Source organism: Thalassophryne amazonica, chromosome 6, assembly GCF_902500255.1.
Source record: "Thalassophryne amazonica chromosome 6, fThaAma1.1, whole genome shotgun sequence".
NCBI classification, from domain to species: Eukaryota; Metazoa; Chordata; class Actinopteri; order Batrachoidiformes; family Batrachoididae; genus Thalassophryne; species Thalassophryne amazonica.
Window position 1 is genome coordinate 66939007 of NC_047108.1, and position 19010 is coordinate 66958016.

General features: G+C 38.2%; 1 protein-coding gene across 1 annotated transcript in view; it reads left to right on the forward strand.

The window, feature by feature from the left end:
- The window catches only part of l1cama (L1 cell adhesion molecule, paralog a), a 97868-nt gene that overhangs the window by 56158 nt on the left and 22700 nt on the right, over window positions 1–19010 (forward strand). Inside the window, 6 exon segments of the mRNA XM_034172378.1 lie at window positions 1653–1777; window positions 3509–3610; window positions 7357–7554; window positions 7650–7720; window positions 7813–8038; window positions 8162–8277. Coding sequence (XP_034028269.1) covers window positions 1653–1777; window positions 3509–3610; window positions 7357–7554; window positions 7650–7720; window positions 7813–8038; window positions 8162–8277 — 838 coding nt within the window.

Genomic DNA, 19010 nt, shown 5'->3' on the forward strand with positions numbered 1-19010 from the left:
TTGATGTGTGCACCTGCCTGACTTCTGTGTCATATATGCTCCTGTTCTGTCAGGCTGCAGCCTGACAACCAAGAACAAAGCTGCAGTCAAGCTGGAAATTATTAAACATCTCACACCACTTTACTTAGTTTAGTAATATTCTTCATCACCAAATTGTGTTTTTAAAAAAACACATCAATATAAGAAAAACAAATCAAAACAAGAAAAGCATATGAGTATTTTTTGCAAGACAATACTGCATCATAAAAATGAACTCCCTTCATGTAATTAATTTATTGTTGAGTTGTGGCCACATGAGCCTCGCAATGTGCTCACTCGCTCGCTAACTACATGAAAAAATATTGATGTGTCTAAAACTATGAAAAATAATGTAGCCAACTATCTAGATACAGTACTGTACACATATTGGACACCTAAAAGTTTCTAAAATAATGGCTGGCTGCTTTTTATTTTTTTATTTATTCCACATAAGCGGCGCGATGTGGTTCCACACGTACTAGCTGGTTTTTATTTCTTCAACATAAGCAGCGCCATGTGCTGCACCTGGCACTGTTCACGCTCGACGGACAACGGCGCGTGCATGAAATCTCGCACCGGGTTTGTGCATGCTTGCCCGTCGGTGCGATGTTTCGTGTGCTAATTTTGTGCACTAATTTCCAACTGTTTCCCGCTGTTTCGCCAAAAAAGCCATACATACATACATACATACATACATACATCTTCAACTCAACTGTTTATGGATCATGTCATGTGGGCAATAGCAGGGGACCACAAACCTCCCTTTCGTGGGTGCCAAAAACGTTTGTGTGGTACTAACATGGTCAAACCACTACACTGGCTCTTCTGCCATCTCATTGTACAAACTATTCAAAAATTGAACAATATATTTATATATTTGTTTGCATTTGGCTGTAAGTCAATACTGGATATGAATACCTTTACATCAGGTAATTGTTAATTTATTAATCAGTTCAAATAAATTTCAAATCACTTCATTTATATTGTCATAAATCACAACATAAGTTGCCCCAAGGTGTTTCACAGGTGTAAGGTTTAACCTTATCCCCCAACACCGATCAAAACACGTAGATCACAGTAGTAATGAAAAACTCCATCTGGCATGTTTGAGGAAGAAACCTCAAGCAGACCGGACTCAGAAGGGTGATCAACAATCAGGTGAACAAAATACACCAAAGAATTGTCAAACATGCAAACAAAACTGTATGTGGACATAGAAAGTCCCAGAGCTAGAGTCCAGGGGGCAATCTGTCCCTCTGGTTATTGAGTAACAGCCATATTATCCGGCTCGCTAGTCGAGCACATCATCATCTAGCTTCAATACCGTGGATGTTTTAATAAATGTTTAATACATGTTTTATTCATATTTATACAGGTTATACCATATCATAGCACTAGAAGATTTTGTGACACCAGTTTAAGTCTTTTAAAAAAAATCTAGCCCAGTTAAATGGTGCTTAGTCACCGTTTAAGTTTTTCTGGTTAGATAACTGACAGTAGCGATGATGCCATAAATAACTAATGGATTGTCATATATGATGGTAAAGTGACTATGCTGACAGTGGTAAATAAGTGGGTAAATCATAATCAGGTAAGTGCTAAACTTGAGGGTAATGACAACTGTATTCTCTCAGATATACATATGAAGGACCAGACCTGATTGTCACTAATGTGGAACCAAGTGATGAAGGCGTGTACACCTGTGAGGTCATCACGAGGCTAGATATGGATAATGCAAGTGGCACTCTTACGTTAGTTGGTAAGAACAGTCTGCAAACTGTGATTGCAATATATTGTATATGACAAAAAGAAAATTGATGTATTCTAGATTTGATTTCAAAATTAAAGAGTAAATTTTGCAGAATACGAGGTCTGTTAGAAAAGTAACGGACCTTTTTATTTTTTGCAAAAACTATATGGATTTGAATCGTGTGATTGCATCAGCCAAGCTTGAACCTTCGTGCGCATGCGTGAGTTTTTTCACATTTCCAAAGTGAATGCTTTGTTGATCCGGGATGTCGTCTGACTACCATAGAAATGGCAAGACTGCTGGACATAGCACTTTTTCGGCACATTCCACTGTTACAGGAGTTTTTGTAATGGAAAGAGGAGTGGAGAAATTCATGCGTCGGGACGGAGGCGCAGGGCACAGAACAAAAAGCAACGCCGTGATGAAGCCTCACAGGACATGTTGTGGCATGTCCAGCTTGTCCACAATTTCTCGGATAGTCACACGACTGAAAAGCCACTGAAAGCCGACTGAATTTTCCGAATGGTGCAAGAGCTGGGCATGTTAAGGCTTGTCCTGTGAGACCAACACGGAGGTGCTTTCGTCCCTCGCCATGAGCGGCTCCGTGGCGAATTTCTCCGCTCCTCTTTCCATTACAAAAACTCCTGTAACAGTGGAATGTGCCAAAAAAGTGCTATGTCCAGCTGTCTTGCCATTTCTCTGGTAGTCAGACGACGTCCTGGATCAACAAAGCGTTCACTTTGGAAATGATCTGGTCGTTTGAGCCTGTTGATCACCGCTCGGTGTGCGGCGAGCCATCCGCCGCTGTGGGCCGTCTTTAATCCAGTTGTAATTGTCCTTAATCTGTGTTATCCCCATAAGAGCTTCACCAAAAGCCATCTGAATTTTCCAAATGGTTTCCACCTGGCTGTCTCTCACACTTTCTAAAAAAATTTTGATGAAGCAAAGCGGCAGTCAATCAGCCAATTTCCTGACAATGAAAATCCGACGAGGGGGCTGGACCACTCCTCCCACAAGGCGTGCTCACAGGCGAATGACGCAACTGACAGGCATGAAAAACTCACGCATGCACACGAAGGTTCAAGCTTGGCTGATGCAATCACACATGATTCAAATCCATATAGTTTTTGCAAAAAATGAAAAGGTCCGTTACTTTTCTAACAGACCTCGTAACATTGACTCTGCACTGAGTACACGTGATGCCACTCCAAACACTCTATCTCAGTGTTATATCAGCTACAGTATATAATAGTGTTGCACCGTTATTATGATAGACTTTATTTACCACTACGGTGGACATGATTTAATGCTAGTTGGAGTGGGACCTTGTGAAGAGTTTAGATGCAAAATGCTTAGTCCATTTTTTTAAAATGGGGAAAAGTGCAAATGAAAATGTGAATTCACTGCAAAATACATTAGAAATTGTGCAGATTTACATAAATAAAGTGAAAATAATGTGCTCAAATTCAAATTCTCTAAAATTTTGCACAATGATAGTGACCAAAGCAGTATATGTTCATGTTGGCATCAACTAAAATCTGTGGTATTGGACTGATAATGTTTTGCATCTCAGCTTTTCATGTATATTCACTGCAGAGTTAGTTTGACTCTGCAAAACGTATTACGCATCTTTTTTTAAGTTGGTCGTGTATCAATGCAATGTTCTAAATTTATGCACATAATTTAATATCCATAACAAAAATATGCATGGTTGTTTTAGTAATTTGTTGTTTTCCTCAGATCGTCCGGAACCCCCTAAGCAACTTCAGCTCACTAACTCCAAGCAGCGTACCGTTACCCTCAGCTGGACTCCCGGGGATGACCACAACAGCCCTGTGCTCGGTTTAGTATTGACAAAGACACACAATTATAATTCTAAACAAATGTGGACACCCCTTCCCATTTTATAGACATATTGAATACATTTATATACGTAGAGCTCTGTGTAAGCCTGATCCTGTCAGATCTCAGAACCTAAGCAGTGTAGGTCCTGGTTAGTAGATGGATGGGAGACCTCTTCGAAGACCAGGGGCTGTGCTCATTTCTCCAGGTAAAACTGGAGTTGCATCGGGAAGTACATCCAGTGTGAAACGTGGGTCAGATGCCACTGAGGTTCTGTAATGGCTCCTCTGTGATGACCCACAAGCAATTCTGGGGGAAGTCAAAAGGCAAACAACATCAACTCTCAGTCAAAACTCTGTTGAGTTTTAGTAAATTCTTCAGCTTCTGCCTTTTTGCTTGGGGTTCCCACAACAGATCCGATACAGATCTGCATGTTATCTGGCAAATGTTTTTTCCTGGATGGCTTCTTGATGAAACTCCACATGACATGGAGAATGGGCCCAGATTGTCTTGACTCTGGAACCTTCTATTTTCGATGCAAATGCACTCATCGTTAGTCAGTGATGCCAGTAACGCATTACTTAATAACGCATTACTCTAATCTGATCGCTTTTTTTCAGTTACGAGTAATCTAACGCGTTAATATTTCCAAATCAGTAATCAGATTAAAGTTACTTCTCCACGTCACTGTGTGGTACTATTATTTTTGCAATGTGGGCCGATCGCAGCATTAAACTTGGCCTGGGGGCAGGGGGTCGTGGTTCAACTGAGCTGCCCACTTTCAGCAAGCTATGAGCTTTCATCCAATGGTTTCCTGTACCAGCTCCAAATAATAAAAAAAAAAAAACAGTCATCATCTCTCAAAGCACGGTGATGACAGCACACCTGCACTGAGCTTTACAAAGACATTTTAACGCTTTATTTTCCCTTTATTTAAAACTCTGAACTGCACTGTGTCCTTGCTAAAAACAGCTGATCCACAACACCTTAACAAATACCACTTTTTTCCACTCAAATGCACCTAAATTCTCTTTCTGAGGACAACATGATGTAAAAAATGCTGATAAAGCTTTCTTGTCTGTCAATCTGGTTGTTTTCTGCATAAATAAACAAGATCCTTTCTTTGTGCTCAAACGCCAAAGCAGGGGCGAATCCAGACAGAAAAAGGGGGAGTGGAGCGGGGCAGGGACGCAGCCCCCCCCCCCCCCCACAACACCCCGAGATTAAAGGTCCACTTTTGAAGTCTTTTTTATTTTTTTTACTGCTACTACTAATACTGTTTATAATAATAATAATAATAATAATAATAATAATAATAATAATAATAATAATAATAATAATAAAATAATTTAAATGTTAGAAAAATGTTAGAAAGAACTGAATAGTTACATTTATTTTATTTTTTTTATAAAACAAGTACTTATGTTCACTGAAGTCAGGAAAGGGTGACTATAAAGTGAGTACTGGCAAAATGGGTTATCATTTTCATGTTGAGGTGGGAGGAGGATGTTGTTGGCAGCTGCTGAAAGTAACTAGTAATCTAACTCAGTTATTTTTAAAACTGAGTAATCAGTAAAGTAACTAAGTTACTTTTTCAAGGAGTATTCAGTAATCAGTAATTGGATTACTTTTTCAAAGTAACTGTGGCAAGACTGCTGTTAGTCCACCACACTGCCCTATCATGTTTCATGCTACACATTTTTTAGTCATATCATGAAGGTTCATCGACAATTTTCAGTTCAATTTATTCAATTTGTAGAGCGACAACTCATGACAGCGTCGCCCCAAGGCGCGTCACATAAAACAACCCCAAAACAAATTAAAATTAATTAAAAGATTAAAAAGTACAATTAAAAACACAATTAAAAGAATAAAAGAAATAAAAAATATTATAGAAATAAAAAGCATAATAACAATCATAAAAAAACATAATAACAAATATGCTAACTAAATGAGAGGGAGAGCAAAAGCACCTTCGTGTTGAAGTCTCACAGGACATGCTGTGACATGCCCACCTCTTCCACAATTTCTTGGATAGTCACACGACTGAAAAGCCACCGAAAGCCGTCTGAATCTTCCGAATGGTGGAAGAGGTGAGCATCATTTTTCGGAGTCCAGCATGTCCTGTGAGACTTCAACACGAAGGCGCTTTTGCTCTGCCATCAGCTTCGTGCCGAAGCCATTGGCATGAATTTTGCTGCAACTCTTTTCATGGCCAAATCTTCTGTCACAGTGGAATGTGCCGAAAAAATGGTGATGCCCATCTCTTCGGCAATTTCTCAGATAGTCACACGACATTCCCACATCACCACAGCGTTCACTTTGGAAATGATCTGGTCATTTCAGCATGTTGATGGCCGACCGGAGCGCGGCTCGCTCTCCACCGTTGTGCGGACGTCTTTAAACCGGTTGTACCACTCCTTAATCTGTGTGATGCCCATAGGATCGTCACCGAAAGCCGTCTGAATAATCCGAATGGTTTCCACCTGGCTGTCGCCCAGTTTCTGGCAAAATTTGATGCAGTCGCACTGCTCCAGTCATTCCGCCATTTCCTTGCAAAGAAAATCAGACGAGATACTACACCCATCCTCACACAAAGGCTGCTTACAAGCAAATGACGCAATCGACAGGTGTGAAAAAATTCACGCATGCACACGAAGGTTCAAGGTTGGCTCATGCAAGCACACATGATTCAAATCCATCAGGTTTTTGAAAAAATAAAAAGGTCGGATACTTTTCTAACAGACCTTGTGTGTGTGTGTGTGTGTGTATATATATATATATATATATATATATATATATATATATATATATATATATATATATTCTCTTCTCTCAACTTTCCATATAAATGTGAATATATCTTTGTATAACCTTTGGATAAAAACTTCAATTTTCCACAATTATAGTGAAGGAAACTGAAATAAATGTAACCTGTAACTCAGTTTTAAACTAAGATCTGTGATCAAGCTCACAAAATGATATCCCCACTCTTCCACACTAGATGCTTGCTTGTATTATACATAATTAATAATAAATCTTTTGTAACTAAATATCCGGAATGAGCAAAGTAGTCAACATCTGTAATTATGAGGTGTTTTTATACATGTATTTGGTAAATATGCTGTATATGTTCACAAAAAAGTGCAATCATCTCTCCTTGAAGGTGTCGGACCAGAATTATTTTAGCAATGTACATCTTCACATGATGTGCTTCCATTGTGCCGTTTAATTGAATTCCACCATCTGGTTTAAAAGATCTTCCACTTATGAGACTCGTGGACAGAAGAATAGATGTATAGGGTGATTCCTATACACCTCCAGAAGGTTTTGTATCTTGTTTGATAAAACATAATACCTGCAGTAGAGGAAAAATTGAGTTTGAAAGGTTTTAGCAAGGTGCATGTAAACCTGCACCCGCAACTGTGTGGGAATAAATCCAGGAAAATATATATGAGTGTGTAAGCATATCTACATGTATCTAAAATGAAGATTATATGTATATTAAATTATGTATGCAAGAGTATAAGAATGGACTAATTATGACTTATATGGACACTCGTACAAACATAAAACTTTTCAATGTGTCAAGTTCCGAACACAAATAACTTCATTTATCATGCTGTGGAAAAATGGAATGCTCAGGTGTCATAGTGTGGACGGCTTATTTGATCTGTAGCAGCAATTTGTAAAGCTGAAAGTGTCTCATGTCTCACTTTAGTATTTATGGTTCCATTTTGCCGCAGAATATGTAGTTGAGTTTGAGGACCAAAATTCAAAGGAGAGGGGCTGGGAAGCACTGAAGAGAGTAAGAGGAAACATGAGGAGCGTCAGCCTGTCTCTGTGGCCCTACATGTCATACCGTTTCCGTGTCACTGCCATCAATGATGTTGGCAAGAGTGACTTCAGCAGACCCTCTGAGGTTCACAACACACCGGCCGAAGGTTTGCTTCTAAGTTTGCTTTTCCACATGTTAGAGGAACATGATCCAATTTTGAACATTTTCAACAAACACCTGTTGATGTTTTTTAAATTATAGCTCCAGACAGTAACCCTGAGGATGTTCGTAGTGAGTCCACAGACCCAGACACCCTGACCATCATTTGGAAGGTATCAAGTGTACCTGAATGTATGAGTAGCTGAAACTGAATATTTTAGATATAGAGCTTCTGCTTTAGTGGCTGCTGTTTCTGTTACAACAGGAAATTGACAAACGTAACTTCAATGGACCTGATTTCAAATACCGGGTGCTGTGGAGACGAGTGGTGGGCAGCGGGCCGAACTGGCACACCAACTACACAACTGCGCCACCTTACATGGTCACTGACGTTGGCAGCTTCTCTTCCTTTGAGATCAAAGTCCAGGCTATCAATCAACAAGGGGAGGGGCCTGAGCCAGACCCTGTCATTGGCTACTCAGGAGAGAATTGTAAAATACATGAAGTTGCTGCTAAGCTCAGCAATAGGCTTTGCTTTTGATAAAAAATACTGTGACAATTGTCTTGGTATTCTTTCTTTACGTGTGATGCTTCTGTCCTTTATTGTCTGTCAGTTCCGACGGGGGCTCCTATAAATGTGGGCGTTGTGCTCCTGAATAGCACTTCCATCAGGGTGACCTGGGCAAAGATAGACAAAGATACCGTCAATGGACACCTGCTGGGATACAAGGTAGTCATTTTGTATCTCCTCTGTTGTTTGTCCTCACATATTCAGCTCCTCATGAATAACACGTGGTGGGTTTACAACAGTCAGACAGATCCTATCTTGGCAAAAAATTCAAAGTCCTGTTTAGTTTGAGAGCTGTGAAGATGAAAGCCTTTTTATCATCCCTATGATAATATTCACGATGCTCTGTTTTCGTGTTTTATTATTGTATGAATTGAATCACAGTTAATTTAATTTGGAATTAAATAAGTTACAGAACTGTTAGAGACCAAACATATTTCTACAACGTCACCTACATAATTATACCCAGATTAGCCATAACACTGTCACGACTGACGTGAATAACATTGATTTACTCTGTACAAGGGCATCTGTCTGTAGGATATATTAGGCAGCAAGTTAACATTTTGTCCTCAAAGTTGAGGTGTAGAAAGTGGGGAAAAATGGGGGTGTATAAAATTTTGAATTGAATTTGAATTGAATTTTTATTTGGCACACACACACACACACACACACACACACACACACACACACACACACACACACACACACACACACACACACACACACACACACACACACACACACACACACACACACACACACACACACACACAGAAAAACTTAAAGAACTCTCACAAGAGCAAACAAAGAAAAACAAAAGCAAACAAAACCTCAAACAATTTCAAAAAAACAATTTCCTTGTTGTGTGCAGCCAAAAGGGTGTGGGCTGAAGCAAAGGCTTGTAAACGCCCCCACCTATCATGAATTGCCATATATACATACGTATATATGCACTCATAACAGCAACTACAAAAAAAAAAAAAAGAAAAAAGAAAAGGACAAGACTAGGGTGGTTCAAAAAAATAAAAGTTGGAAATTCATTACTCTCACCCCTTCATTTTATGATGCTTTGGGAAAAAGAAAGCCTGCCAAATATTTGTCATACATTAATATTTAGAGGTAGCACATCATAGCTGAAGGTTGTAAATATATCAGTTATCGCTGCCCGAGTGCCCGTGCAATAGGTTATCCATTATCCAGTATCTAATCACATCACTTATAAAGAGGATAGACGTTAACCACCTGAGTGTAACTAAAGTATAATTTTATATTCAATTTAAAACTATACCTGGGTTTAAATATTTCTCACAAACAACATACTTTCAAAAATGTTATTTTAGGCTACAAGCTGAAAATTTTGCTTCAATTCACAGCTTCTTTTCTTTCAGATCTTTGGTGATGGTGAATCTAACATGAGATAAATGTAAAAAGAGACACTTGCTGACTTAACATGCTTAACCATTAACTGGAAACTTAAGTAAAACATGTCAGCTACTATGTGCTCTCTCCTTCTAGTCCCCGTCAGTACTCTAGCTGCAGCATTTTGAATTAACTGAAGGCTTTTTAGGGAACTTTTAGGACAACCTGATAATAATGAATTACAATAGTCCAGCCTAGAGGAAATAAATGCATGAATTAGTTTTTCAGCATCACTCTGAGACAAGACCTTTCTGATTTTAGAGATATTGCGTAAATGCAAAAAAGCAGTCCTACATATTTGTTTAATATGCGCTTTGAATGACATATCCTGATCAAAAATGACTCCAAGATTTCTCACAGTATTACTAGAGGTCAGGGTAATGCCATCCAGAGTAAGGATCTGGTTAGACACCATGTTTCTAAGATTTGTGGGGCCAAGTACAATAACTTCAGTTTTATCTGAGTTTAAAAGCAGGAAATTAGAGGTCATCCATGTCTTTATGTCTGTAAGACAATCCTGCAGTTTAGCTAATTGGTGTGTGTCCTCTGGCTTCATGGATAGATAAAGCTGGGTATCATCTGCGTAACAATGAAAATTTAAGCAATACCGTCTAATAATACTGCCTAAGGGAAGCATGTATAAAGTGAATAAAATTGGTCCTAGCACAGAACCTTGTGGAACTCCATAATTAACTTTAGTCTGTGAAGAAGATTCCCCATTTACATGAACAAATTGTAATCTATTAGACAAATATGATTCAAACCACCACAGCGCAGTGCCTTTAATACCTATGGCATGCTCTAATCTCTGTAATAAAATTTTATGGTCAACAGTATCAAAAGCAGCACTGAGGTCTAACAGAACAAGCACAGAGATGAGTCCACTGTCCGAGGCCATAAGATGATCATTTGTAACCTTCACTAATGCTGTTTCTGTACTATGATGAATTCTAAAACCTGACTGAAACTCTTCAAATAGACCATTCCTCTGCAGATGATCAGTTAGCTGTTTTACAACTACCCTTTCAAGAATTTTTGAGAGAAAAGGAAGGTTGGAGATTGGCCTATAATTAGCTAAGATAGCTGGGTCAAGTGATGGCTTTTTAAGTAATGGTTTAATTACTGCCACCTTAAAAGCCTGTGGTACATAGCCAAGTAACAAAGATAGATTGATCATATTTAAGATCGAAGCATTAAATAATGGTAGGGCTTCCTTGAGCAGCCTGGTAGGAATGGGGTCTAATAAACATGTTGATGGTTTGGATGAAGTAACTAATGAAAATAACTCAGAACAATCGGAGAGAAAGAGTCTAACCAAATACCGGCATCACTGAAAGCAGCCAAAGATAACGATACGTCTTTGGGATGGTTATGAGTAATTTTTTCTCTAATAGTTAAAATTTTGTTAGCAAAGAAAGTCATGAAGTCATTACTAGTTAAAGTTAATGGAATACTCAGCTCAATAGAGCTCTGACTCTTTGTCAGCCTGGCTACAGTGCTGAAAAGAAACCTGGGGTTGTTCTTATTTTCTTCAATTAGTGATGAGTAGAAAGATGTCCTAGCTTTACGGAGGGCTTTTTTATAGAGCAACAGATTCTTTTTCCAGGCTAAGTGAAGATCTTCTAAATTAGTGAGACGCCATTTCCTCTCCAACTTACGGGTTATCTGCTTTAAGCTACGAGTTTGTGAGTTATACCACGGAGTCAGGCACTTCTGATTTAAAGCTTTCTTTTTTAGAGGAGCTACAGCATCCAAAGTTGTCTTCAATGAGGATGTAAAACTATTGATGAGATACTCTATCTCACTTACAGAGTTTAGGTAGCTACTCTGCACTGTGTTGGTATATGGCATTAGAGAACATAAAGAAGGAATCATATCCTTAAACCTAGTTACAGCGCTTTCTGAAAGACTTCTAGTGTAATGAAACTTATTCCCCACTGCTGGGTAGTCCATCAGAGTAAATGTAAATGTTATTAAGAAATGATCAGACAGAAGGGAGTTTTCAGGGAATACTGTTAAGTCTTCTATTTCCATACCATAAGTCAGAACAAGATCTAAGATATGATTAAAGTGGTGGGTGGACTCATTTACTTTTTGAGCAAAGCCAATAGAGTCTAATAATAGATTAAATGCAGTGTTGAGGCTGTCATTCTCAGCATCTGTGTGGATGTTAAAATCGCCCACTATAATTATCTTATCTGAGCTAAGCACTAAGTCAGACAAAAGGTCTGAAAATTCACAGAGAAACTCACAGTAACGACCAGGTGGACGATAGATAATAACAAATAAAACTGGTTTTTGGGACTTCCAATTTGGATGGACAAGACTAAGAGTCAAGCTTTCAAATGAATTAAAGCTCTGTCTGGGTTTTTGATTAATTAATAAGCTGTAATGGAAGATTGCTGCTAATCCTCCGCCTTGGCCCGTGCTACGAGCATTCTGACAGTTAGTGTGACTCGGGGGTGTTGACTCATTTAAACTAACATATTCATCCTGCTGTAACCAGGTTTCTGTAAGGATGTTCTCTTATGTTACACAGCTGTATAATTGGTTCTTGTGCTGATTCATACATTTTTCAATATTAAGTACTGCAAGGCATAAAGAATATTATTGTTTGGAGCTAGATCAAAATATATGTGGAAATATATAAAGCATAGACTTATTTAAATTTAAAAAAACAATTTCCTTGTTGTGTGCAGCCAAAAGGGTGTGGGCTGAAGCAAAGGCTTGTAAACGCCCCCACCTATCATGAATTGCCATATATACATACATATATATGCACTCATAACAGCAACTACAAAAAAAAAAAAAAAAGAAAAAAGAAAAGGACAAGACTAGGGTGGTTCAAAAAAATAAAAGTTGGAAATTCATTACTCTCACCCCTTCATTTTATGATGCTTTGGGAAAAAGAAAGCCTGCCAAATATTTGTCATACATTAATATTTAGAGGTAGCACATCATAGCTGAAGGTTGTAAATATATCAGTTATCGCTGCCCGAGTGCCCGTGCAATAGGTTATCCATTATCCAGTATCTAATCACATCACTTATAAAGAGGATAGACGTTAACCACCTGAGTGTAACTAAAGTATAATTTTATATTCAATTTAAAACTATACCTGGGTTTAAATATTTCTCACAAACAACATACTTTCAAAAATGTTATTTTAGGCTACAAGCTGAAAATTTTGCTTCAATTCACAGCTTCTTTTCTTTCAGATCTTTGGTGATGGTGAATCTAACATGAGATAAATGTAAAAAGAGACACTTGCTGACTTAACATGCTTAACCATTAACTGGAAACTTAAGTAAAACATGTCAGCTACTAGAAGTAGAACATTTGTATACCTTATTGGTTCCACCGACTGAAATAAAGGGAAACAAATTGCCCTCAAATGGGCAAATACTCAAGGTATTTTTCTTCAAACACACTGATTTGAAGAAAACTGTCCATGATGCTGCTGTGACCTCTATAGACATGGCAATTCCTTTTTGGGAGAGAGCTAGAATCCCACTGAGGGCAAAGCAGCATCTGATCACAAAGTTAGAAAAGGTGTTCGGAAAATGGAAAACATTGAAAAAGACCAAGAATCGCAATACAGACAAGCAGAAGAAAGATGAAACAGTGTTTTGTGAATCTTTGGAGGACTTGTGGCACATCAGGATGTCCTAACAATGATAAAGTTTGAAGATGACAGACAGTTCCTACTTGCTCAGCGAGAGAAAGGTAGAAGGGGATGCATGACAGGCATAGATAAAATACAAACTGCCAAAGAACAAAGAGCAGAAAAAAGGAAAGCTGCAGAAGCAAAATACAAAGAGAAACTGGAGGAGCCTGGACCATCTAATGTCTCACTACCTGACACTGTCTCCAGCCAGAGTGAAGAGAACACAGAAAGTCCAAATGAAGAATTTGTTATGCCAGTGCCATAAAAAGCCAGTAAAATTAAAGCTGTTGTAACACCAGGACTTGCAGCAGCATTGGATAGGACCAAAACAACAGACAGAAGTGCCACCTACAACCCCTGGCAAAAATTATGGAATCACCGGCCTCGGAGGATGTTCATTCAGTTGTTTAATTTTGTAGAAAAAAAGCAGATCACAGACATGACACAAAACTAAAGTCATTTCAAATGGCAACTTTCTGGCTTTAAGAAACACTATAAGAAATCAAGAAAAAAAATTGTGGCAGTCAGTAACGGTTACTTTTTTAGACGAAGCAGAGGAAAAAAATATGGAATCACTCAATTCTGAGGAAAAAATTATGGAATCACCCTGTAAATTTTCATCCCCCAAATTAACACCTGCATCAAATCAGATCTGCTCATTGACATTGACCCTATGTGTCTTTTTGCAAGGAATGTTTTTGAAGTTTTTGCTCTATGGCAAGATGCATTATCATCTTGAAAAATGATTTCATCATCCCCAAACATCCTTTCAATTGTCCAAAATATCAACATAGACTTGTGCATTTATTGATGATGTAATGACAGCCATCTCCCCAGTGCCTTTACCTGACATGCAGCCCCATATCATCAATGACTGTGGAAATTTACATGTTCTCTTCAGGCAGTCATCTTTATAAATCTCATTGGAAAGGCACCAAACAAAAGTTCCAGCATCATCACCTTGCCCAATGCAGATTCGAGATTCATCACTGAATATGACTTTCATCCACATCCACAATTGCTTCTCCTTAGCCCATTGTAACCTTGTTTTTTTCTGTTTAGGTGTTAATGATGCCTTTCGTTTAGCTTTTCTGTATGTAAATCCCATTTCCTTTAGGCGGTTTCTTACAGTTCGGTCACAGACGTTGACTCCAGTTTCCTCCCATTCGTTCCTCATTTGTTTTGTTGTACATTTTTCGATTTTTGAGACATATTGCTTTAAGTTTTCTGTCTTGACGCCTTGATGTCTTCCTTGGTCTACCAGTATGTTTGCCTTTAACAATTCATGTCAGTCCACTTGGTGCAACAGCATCCAAGGTGTGATCACTGCTTTTTAGATGCAGACTAACGAGCAGATCTGATATGATGCAGGTGTTAGTTTTGGGGATGAAAATTTACAGGGTGAGTCCATAATTTTTTCCTCAGAATTGAGTGATTCCATATTTTTTTCCTCTGCTTGGTCTAAAAAAGTAACCGTTACTGACTGCCACAATCTTTTTTTCTTGATTTCTTATAGTGTTTCTTAAAGCCAGAAAGTTGCCATTTGAAATGACTTTAGTTTTGTGTCATGTCTGTCATCTGCTTTTTTTCTACAAAATTAAACAACTGAATGAACATCCTCTGAGGCCGGTGATTCCATAATTTTTGCCAGGGGTTGTATATTCTGACTGAAACGGCAGCAAGTCTTGGTCATGATGCAAGCAACTTCAATCAATCAATCAATCAATTTTTTTATATAGCGCCAAATCACAACAACCAGTTGCCCCAAGGCGCTTTATATTGTAAGGCAAGGCCATACAATAATTATGTAAAACCCCAACGGTCAAAACGACCCCCTGTGAGCAAGCACTTGGCTACAGTGGGAAGGAAAAACTCCCTTTTAACAGGAAGAAACCTCCAGCAGAACCAGGCTCAGGGAGGGGCAGTCTTCTGCTGGGACTGGTTGGGGCTGAGGGAGAGAACCAGGAAAAAGACATGCTGTGGAGGGGAGCAGAGATCGATCACTAATGATTAAATGCAGAGTGGTGCATGCAGAGCAAAAAGAAAAAGAAACAGTGCATCATGGGAACCCCCCAGCAGTCTACGTCTATAGCAGCATAACTAAGGGATGGTTCAGGGTCACCTGATCCAGCCCTAACTATAAACTTTAGCAAAAAGGAAAGTTTTAAGCCTAATCTTAAAAGTAGAGAGGGTGTCTGTCTCCCTGATCTGAATTGGGAGCTGGTTCCACAGGAGAGGAGCCTGAAAGCTGAAGGCTCTGCCTCCCATTCTACTCTTACAAACCCTAGGAACTACAAGTAAGCCTGCAGTCTGAGAGCGAAGCGCTCTATTGGGGTGATATGGTACTACGAGGTCCCTAAGATAAGATGGGACCTGATTATTCAAAACCTTATAAGTAAGAAGAAGAATTTTAAATTCTATTCTAGAATTAACAGGAAGCCAATGAAGAGAGGCCAATATGGGTGAGATATGCTCTCTCCTTCTAGTCCCCGTCAGTACTCTAGCTGCAGCATTTTGAATTAACTGAAGGCTTTTTAGGGAACTTTTAGGACAACCTGATAATAATGAATTACAATAGTCCAGCCTAGAGGAAATAAATGCATGAATTAGTTTTTCAGCATCACTCTGAGACAAGACCTTTCTGATTTTAGAGATATTGCGTAAATGCAAAAAAGCAGTCCTACATATTTGTTTAATATGCGCTTTGAATGACATATCCTGATCAAAAATGACTCCAAGATTTCTCACAGTATTACTAGAGGTCAGGGTAATGCCATCCAGAGTAAGGATCTGGTTAGACACCATGTTTCTAAGATTTGTGGGGCCAAGTACAATAACTTCAGTTTTATCTGAGTTTAAAAGCAGGAAATTAGAGGTCATCCATGTCTTTATGTCTGTAAGACAATCCTGCAGTTTAGCTAATTGGTGTGTGTCCTCTGGCTTCATGGATAGATAAAGCTGGGTATCATCTGCGTAACAATGAAAATTTAAGCAATACCGTCTAATAATACTGCCTAAGGGAAGCATGTATAAAGTGAATAAAATTGGTCCTAGCACAGAACCTTGTGGAACTCCATAATTAACTTTAGTCTGTGAAGAAGATTCCCCATTTACATGAACAAATTGTAATCTATTAGACAAATATGATTCAAACCACCACAGCACAGTGCCTTTAATACCTATGGCATGCTCTAATCTCTGTAATAAAATTTTATGGTCAACAGTATCAAAAGCAGCACTGAGGTCTAACAGAACAAGCACAGAGATGAGTCCACTGTCCGAGGCCATAAGATGATCATTTGTAACCTTCACTAATGCTGTTTCTGTACTATGATGAATTCTAAAACCTGACTGAAACTCTTCAAATAGACCATTCCTCTGCAGATGATCAGTTAGCTGTTTTACAACTACCCTTTCAAGAATTTTTGAGAGAAAAGGAAGGTTGGAGATTGGCCTATAATTAGCTAAGATAGCTGGGTCAAGTGATGGCTTTTTAAGTAATGGTTTAATTACTGCCACCTTAAAAGCCTGTGGTACATAGCCAACTAACAAAGATAGATTGATCATATTTAAGATCGAAGCATTAAATAATGGTAGGGCTTCCTTGAGCAGCCTGGTAGGAATGGGGTCTAATAAACATGTTGATGGTTTGGATGAAGTAACTAATGAAAATAACTCAGAACAATCGGAGAGAAAGAGTCTAACCAAATACCGGCATCACTGAAAGCAGCCAAAGATAACGATACGTCTTTGGGATGGTTATGAGTAATTTTTTCTCTAATAGTTAAAATTTTGTTAGCAAAGAAAGTCATGAAGTCATTACTAGTTAAAGTTAATGGAATACTCAGCTCAATAGAGCTCTGACTCTTTGTCAGCCTGGCTACAGTGCTGAAAAGAAACCTGGGGTTGTTCTTATTTTCTTCAATTAGTGATGAGTAGAAAGATGTCCTAGCTTTACGGAGGGCTTTTTTATAGAGCAACAGATTCTTTTTCCAGGCTAAGTGAAGATCTTCTAAATTAGTGAGACGCCATTTCCTCTCCAACTTACGGGTTATCTGCTTTAAGCTACGAGTTTGTGAGTTATACCACGGAGTCAGGCACTTCTGATTTAAAGCTTTCTTTTTTAGAGGAGCTACAGCATCCAAAGTTGTCTTCAATGAGGATGTAAAACTATTGATGAGATACTCTATCTCACTTACAGAGTTTAGGTAGCTACTCTGCACTGTGTTGGTATATGGCATTAGAGAACATAAAGAAGGAATCATATCCTTAAACCTAGTTACAGCGCTTTCTGAAAGACTTCTAGTGTAATGAAACTTATTCCCCACTGCTGGGTAGTCCATCAGAGTAAATGTAAATGTTATTAAGAAATGATCAGACAGAAGGGAGTTTTCAGGGAATACTGTTAAGTCTTCTATTTCCATACCATAAGTCAGAACAAGATCTAAGATATGATTAAAGTGGTGGGTGGACTCATTTACTTTTTGAGCAAAGCCAATAGAGTCTAATAATAGATTAAATGCAGTGTTGAGGCTGTCATTCTCAGCATCTGTGTGGATGTTAAAATCGCCCACTATAATTATCTTATCTGAGCTAAGCACTAAGTCAGACAAAAGGTCTGAAAATTCACAGAGAAACTCACAGTAACGACCAGGTGGACGATAGATAATAACAAATAAAACTGGCTTTTGGGACTTCCAATTTGGATGGACAAGACTAAGAGTCAAGCTTTCAAATGAATTAAAGCTCTGTCTGGGTTTTTGATTAATTAATAAGCTGTAATGGAAGATTGCTGCTAATCCTCCGCCTTGGCCCGTGCTACGAGCATTCTGACAGTTAGTGTGACTCGGGGGTGTTGACTCATTTAAACTAACATATTCATCCTGCTGTAACCAGGTTTCTGTAAGGATGTTCTCTTATGTTACACAGCTGTATAATTGGTTCTTGTGCTGATTCATACATTTTTCAATATTAAGTACTGCAAGGCATAAAGAATATTATTGTTTGGAGCTAGATCAAAATATATGTGGAAATATATAAAGCATAGACTTATTTAAATTTATCAATAAAATGAAAATGCAATGTTTGATTGTTACAAAATCTTCGCTACCCCAGTATGTAGGTATTGTAGGAGCATGATACATGTACGAGAAGAACTGCATCTCACAATTCATGTTTTAGTGTTAACTATTTTATGGGATATGAAAAGATTTGATTTTCCAATGTATTGCCATAATTTCTGTCCTGACATATCAATATTAAACTGACAGAAATAATTTGGAAATATCTGGAAATGACCATACTATATGACAAAGTTATTGCCAGCAAAATCTTTAAGGGCTGTGTGCTACCAGTAAAAACTATTAGAGTTTTATGAAATTGTACATGATGTGTTTTTATGTTAGGTACAACAAATTTAGAGGGTGAGACTTGAACTTTTTTGAAAAAAAATTTTTGACCATTTTTATGGACCACCCTAGGACAAGACAAGCAAAAAGGTTTGTAGATTAATCAATACATCTGGACATAGCAGAACAATTAGCAGTATGATGCATATATTAAACAGAAGAACAGAAACAAAAACAATTTACCTAATTTATTGTACTATAATAAGCAATCTTGTTATTTTTATAAGATCTTTTCAGGCCAGCCAAAGTACCAGATAATTTAATACTATCAGGGCAGTCATTCCAGATTTTAACCCCTTTAACAGATACACAATGACTTTTTACTTTTTACAGTAGTACGATACTTTAAGCATTCAAATACTGAAATTCCTCTCAGATGATAACAGGACTACATCATA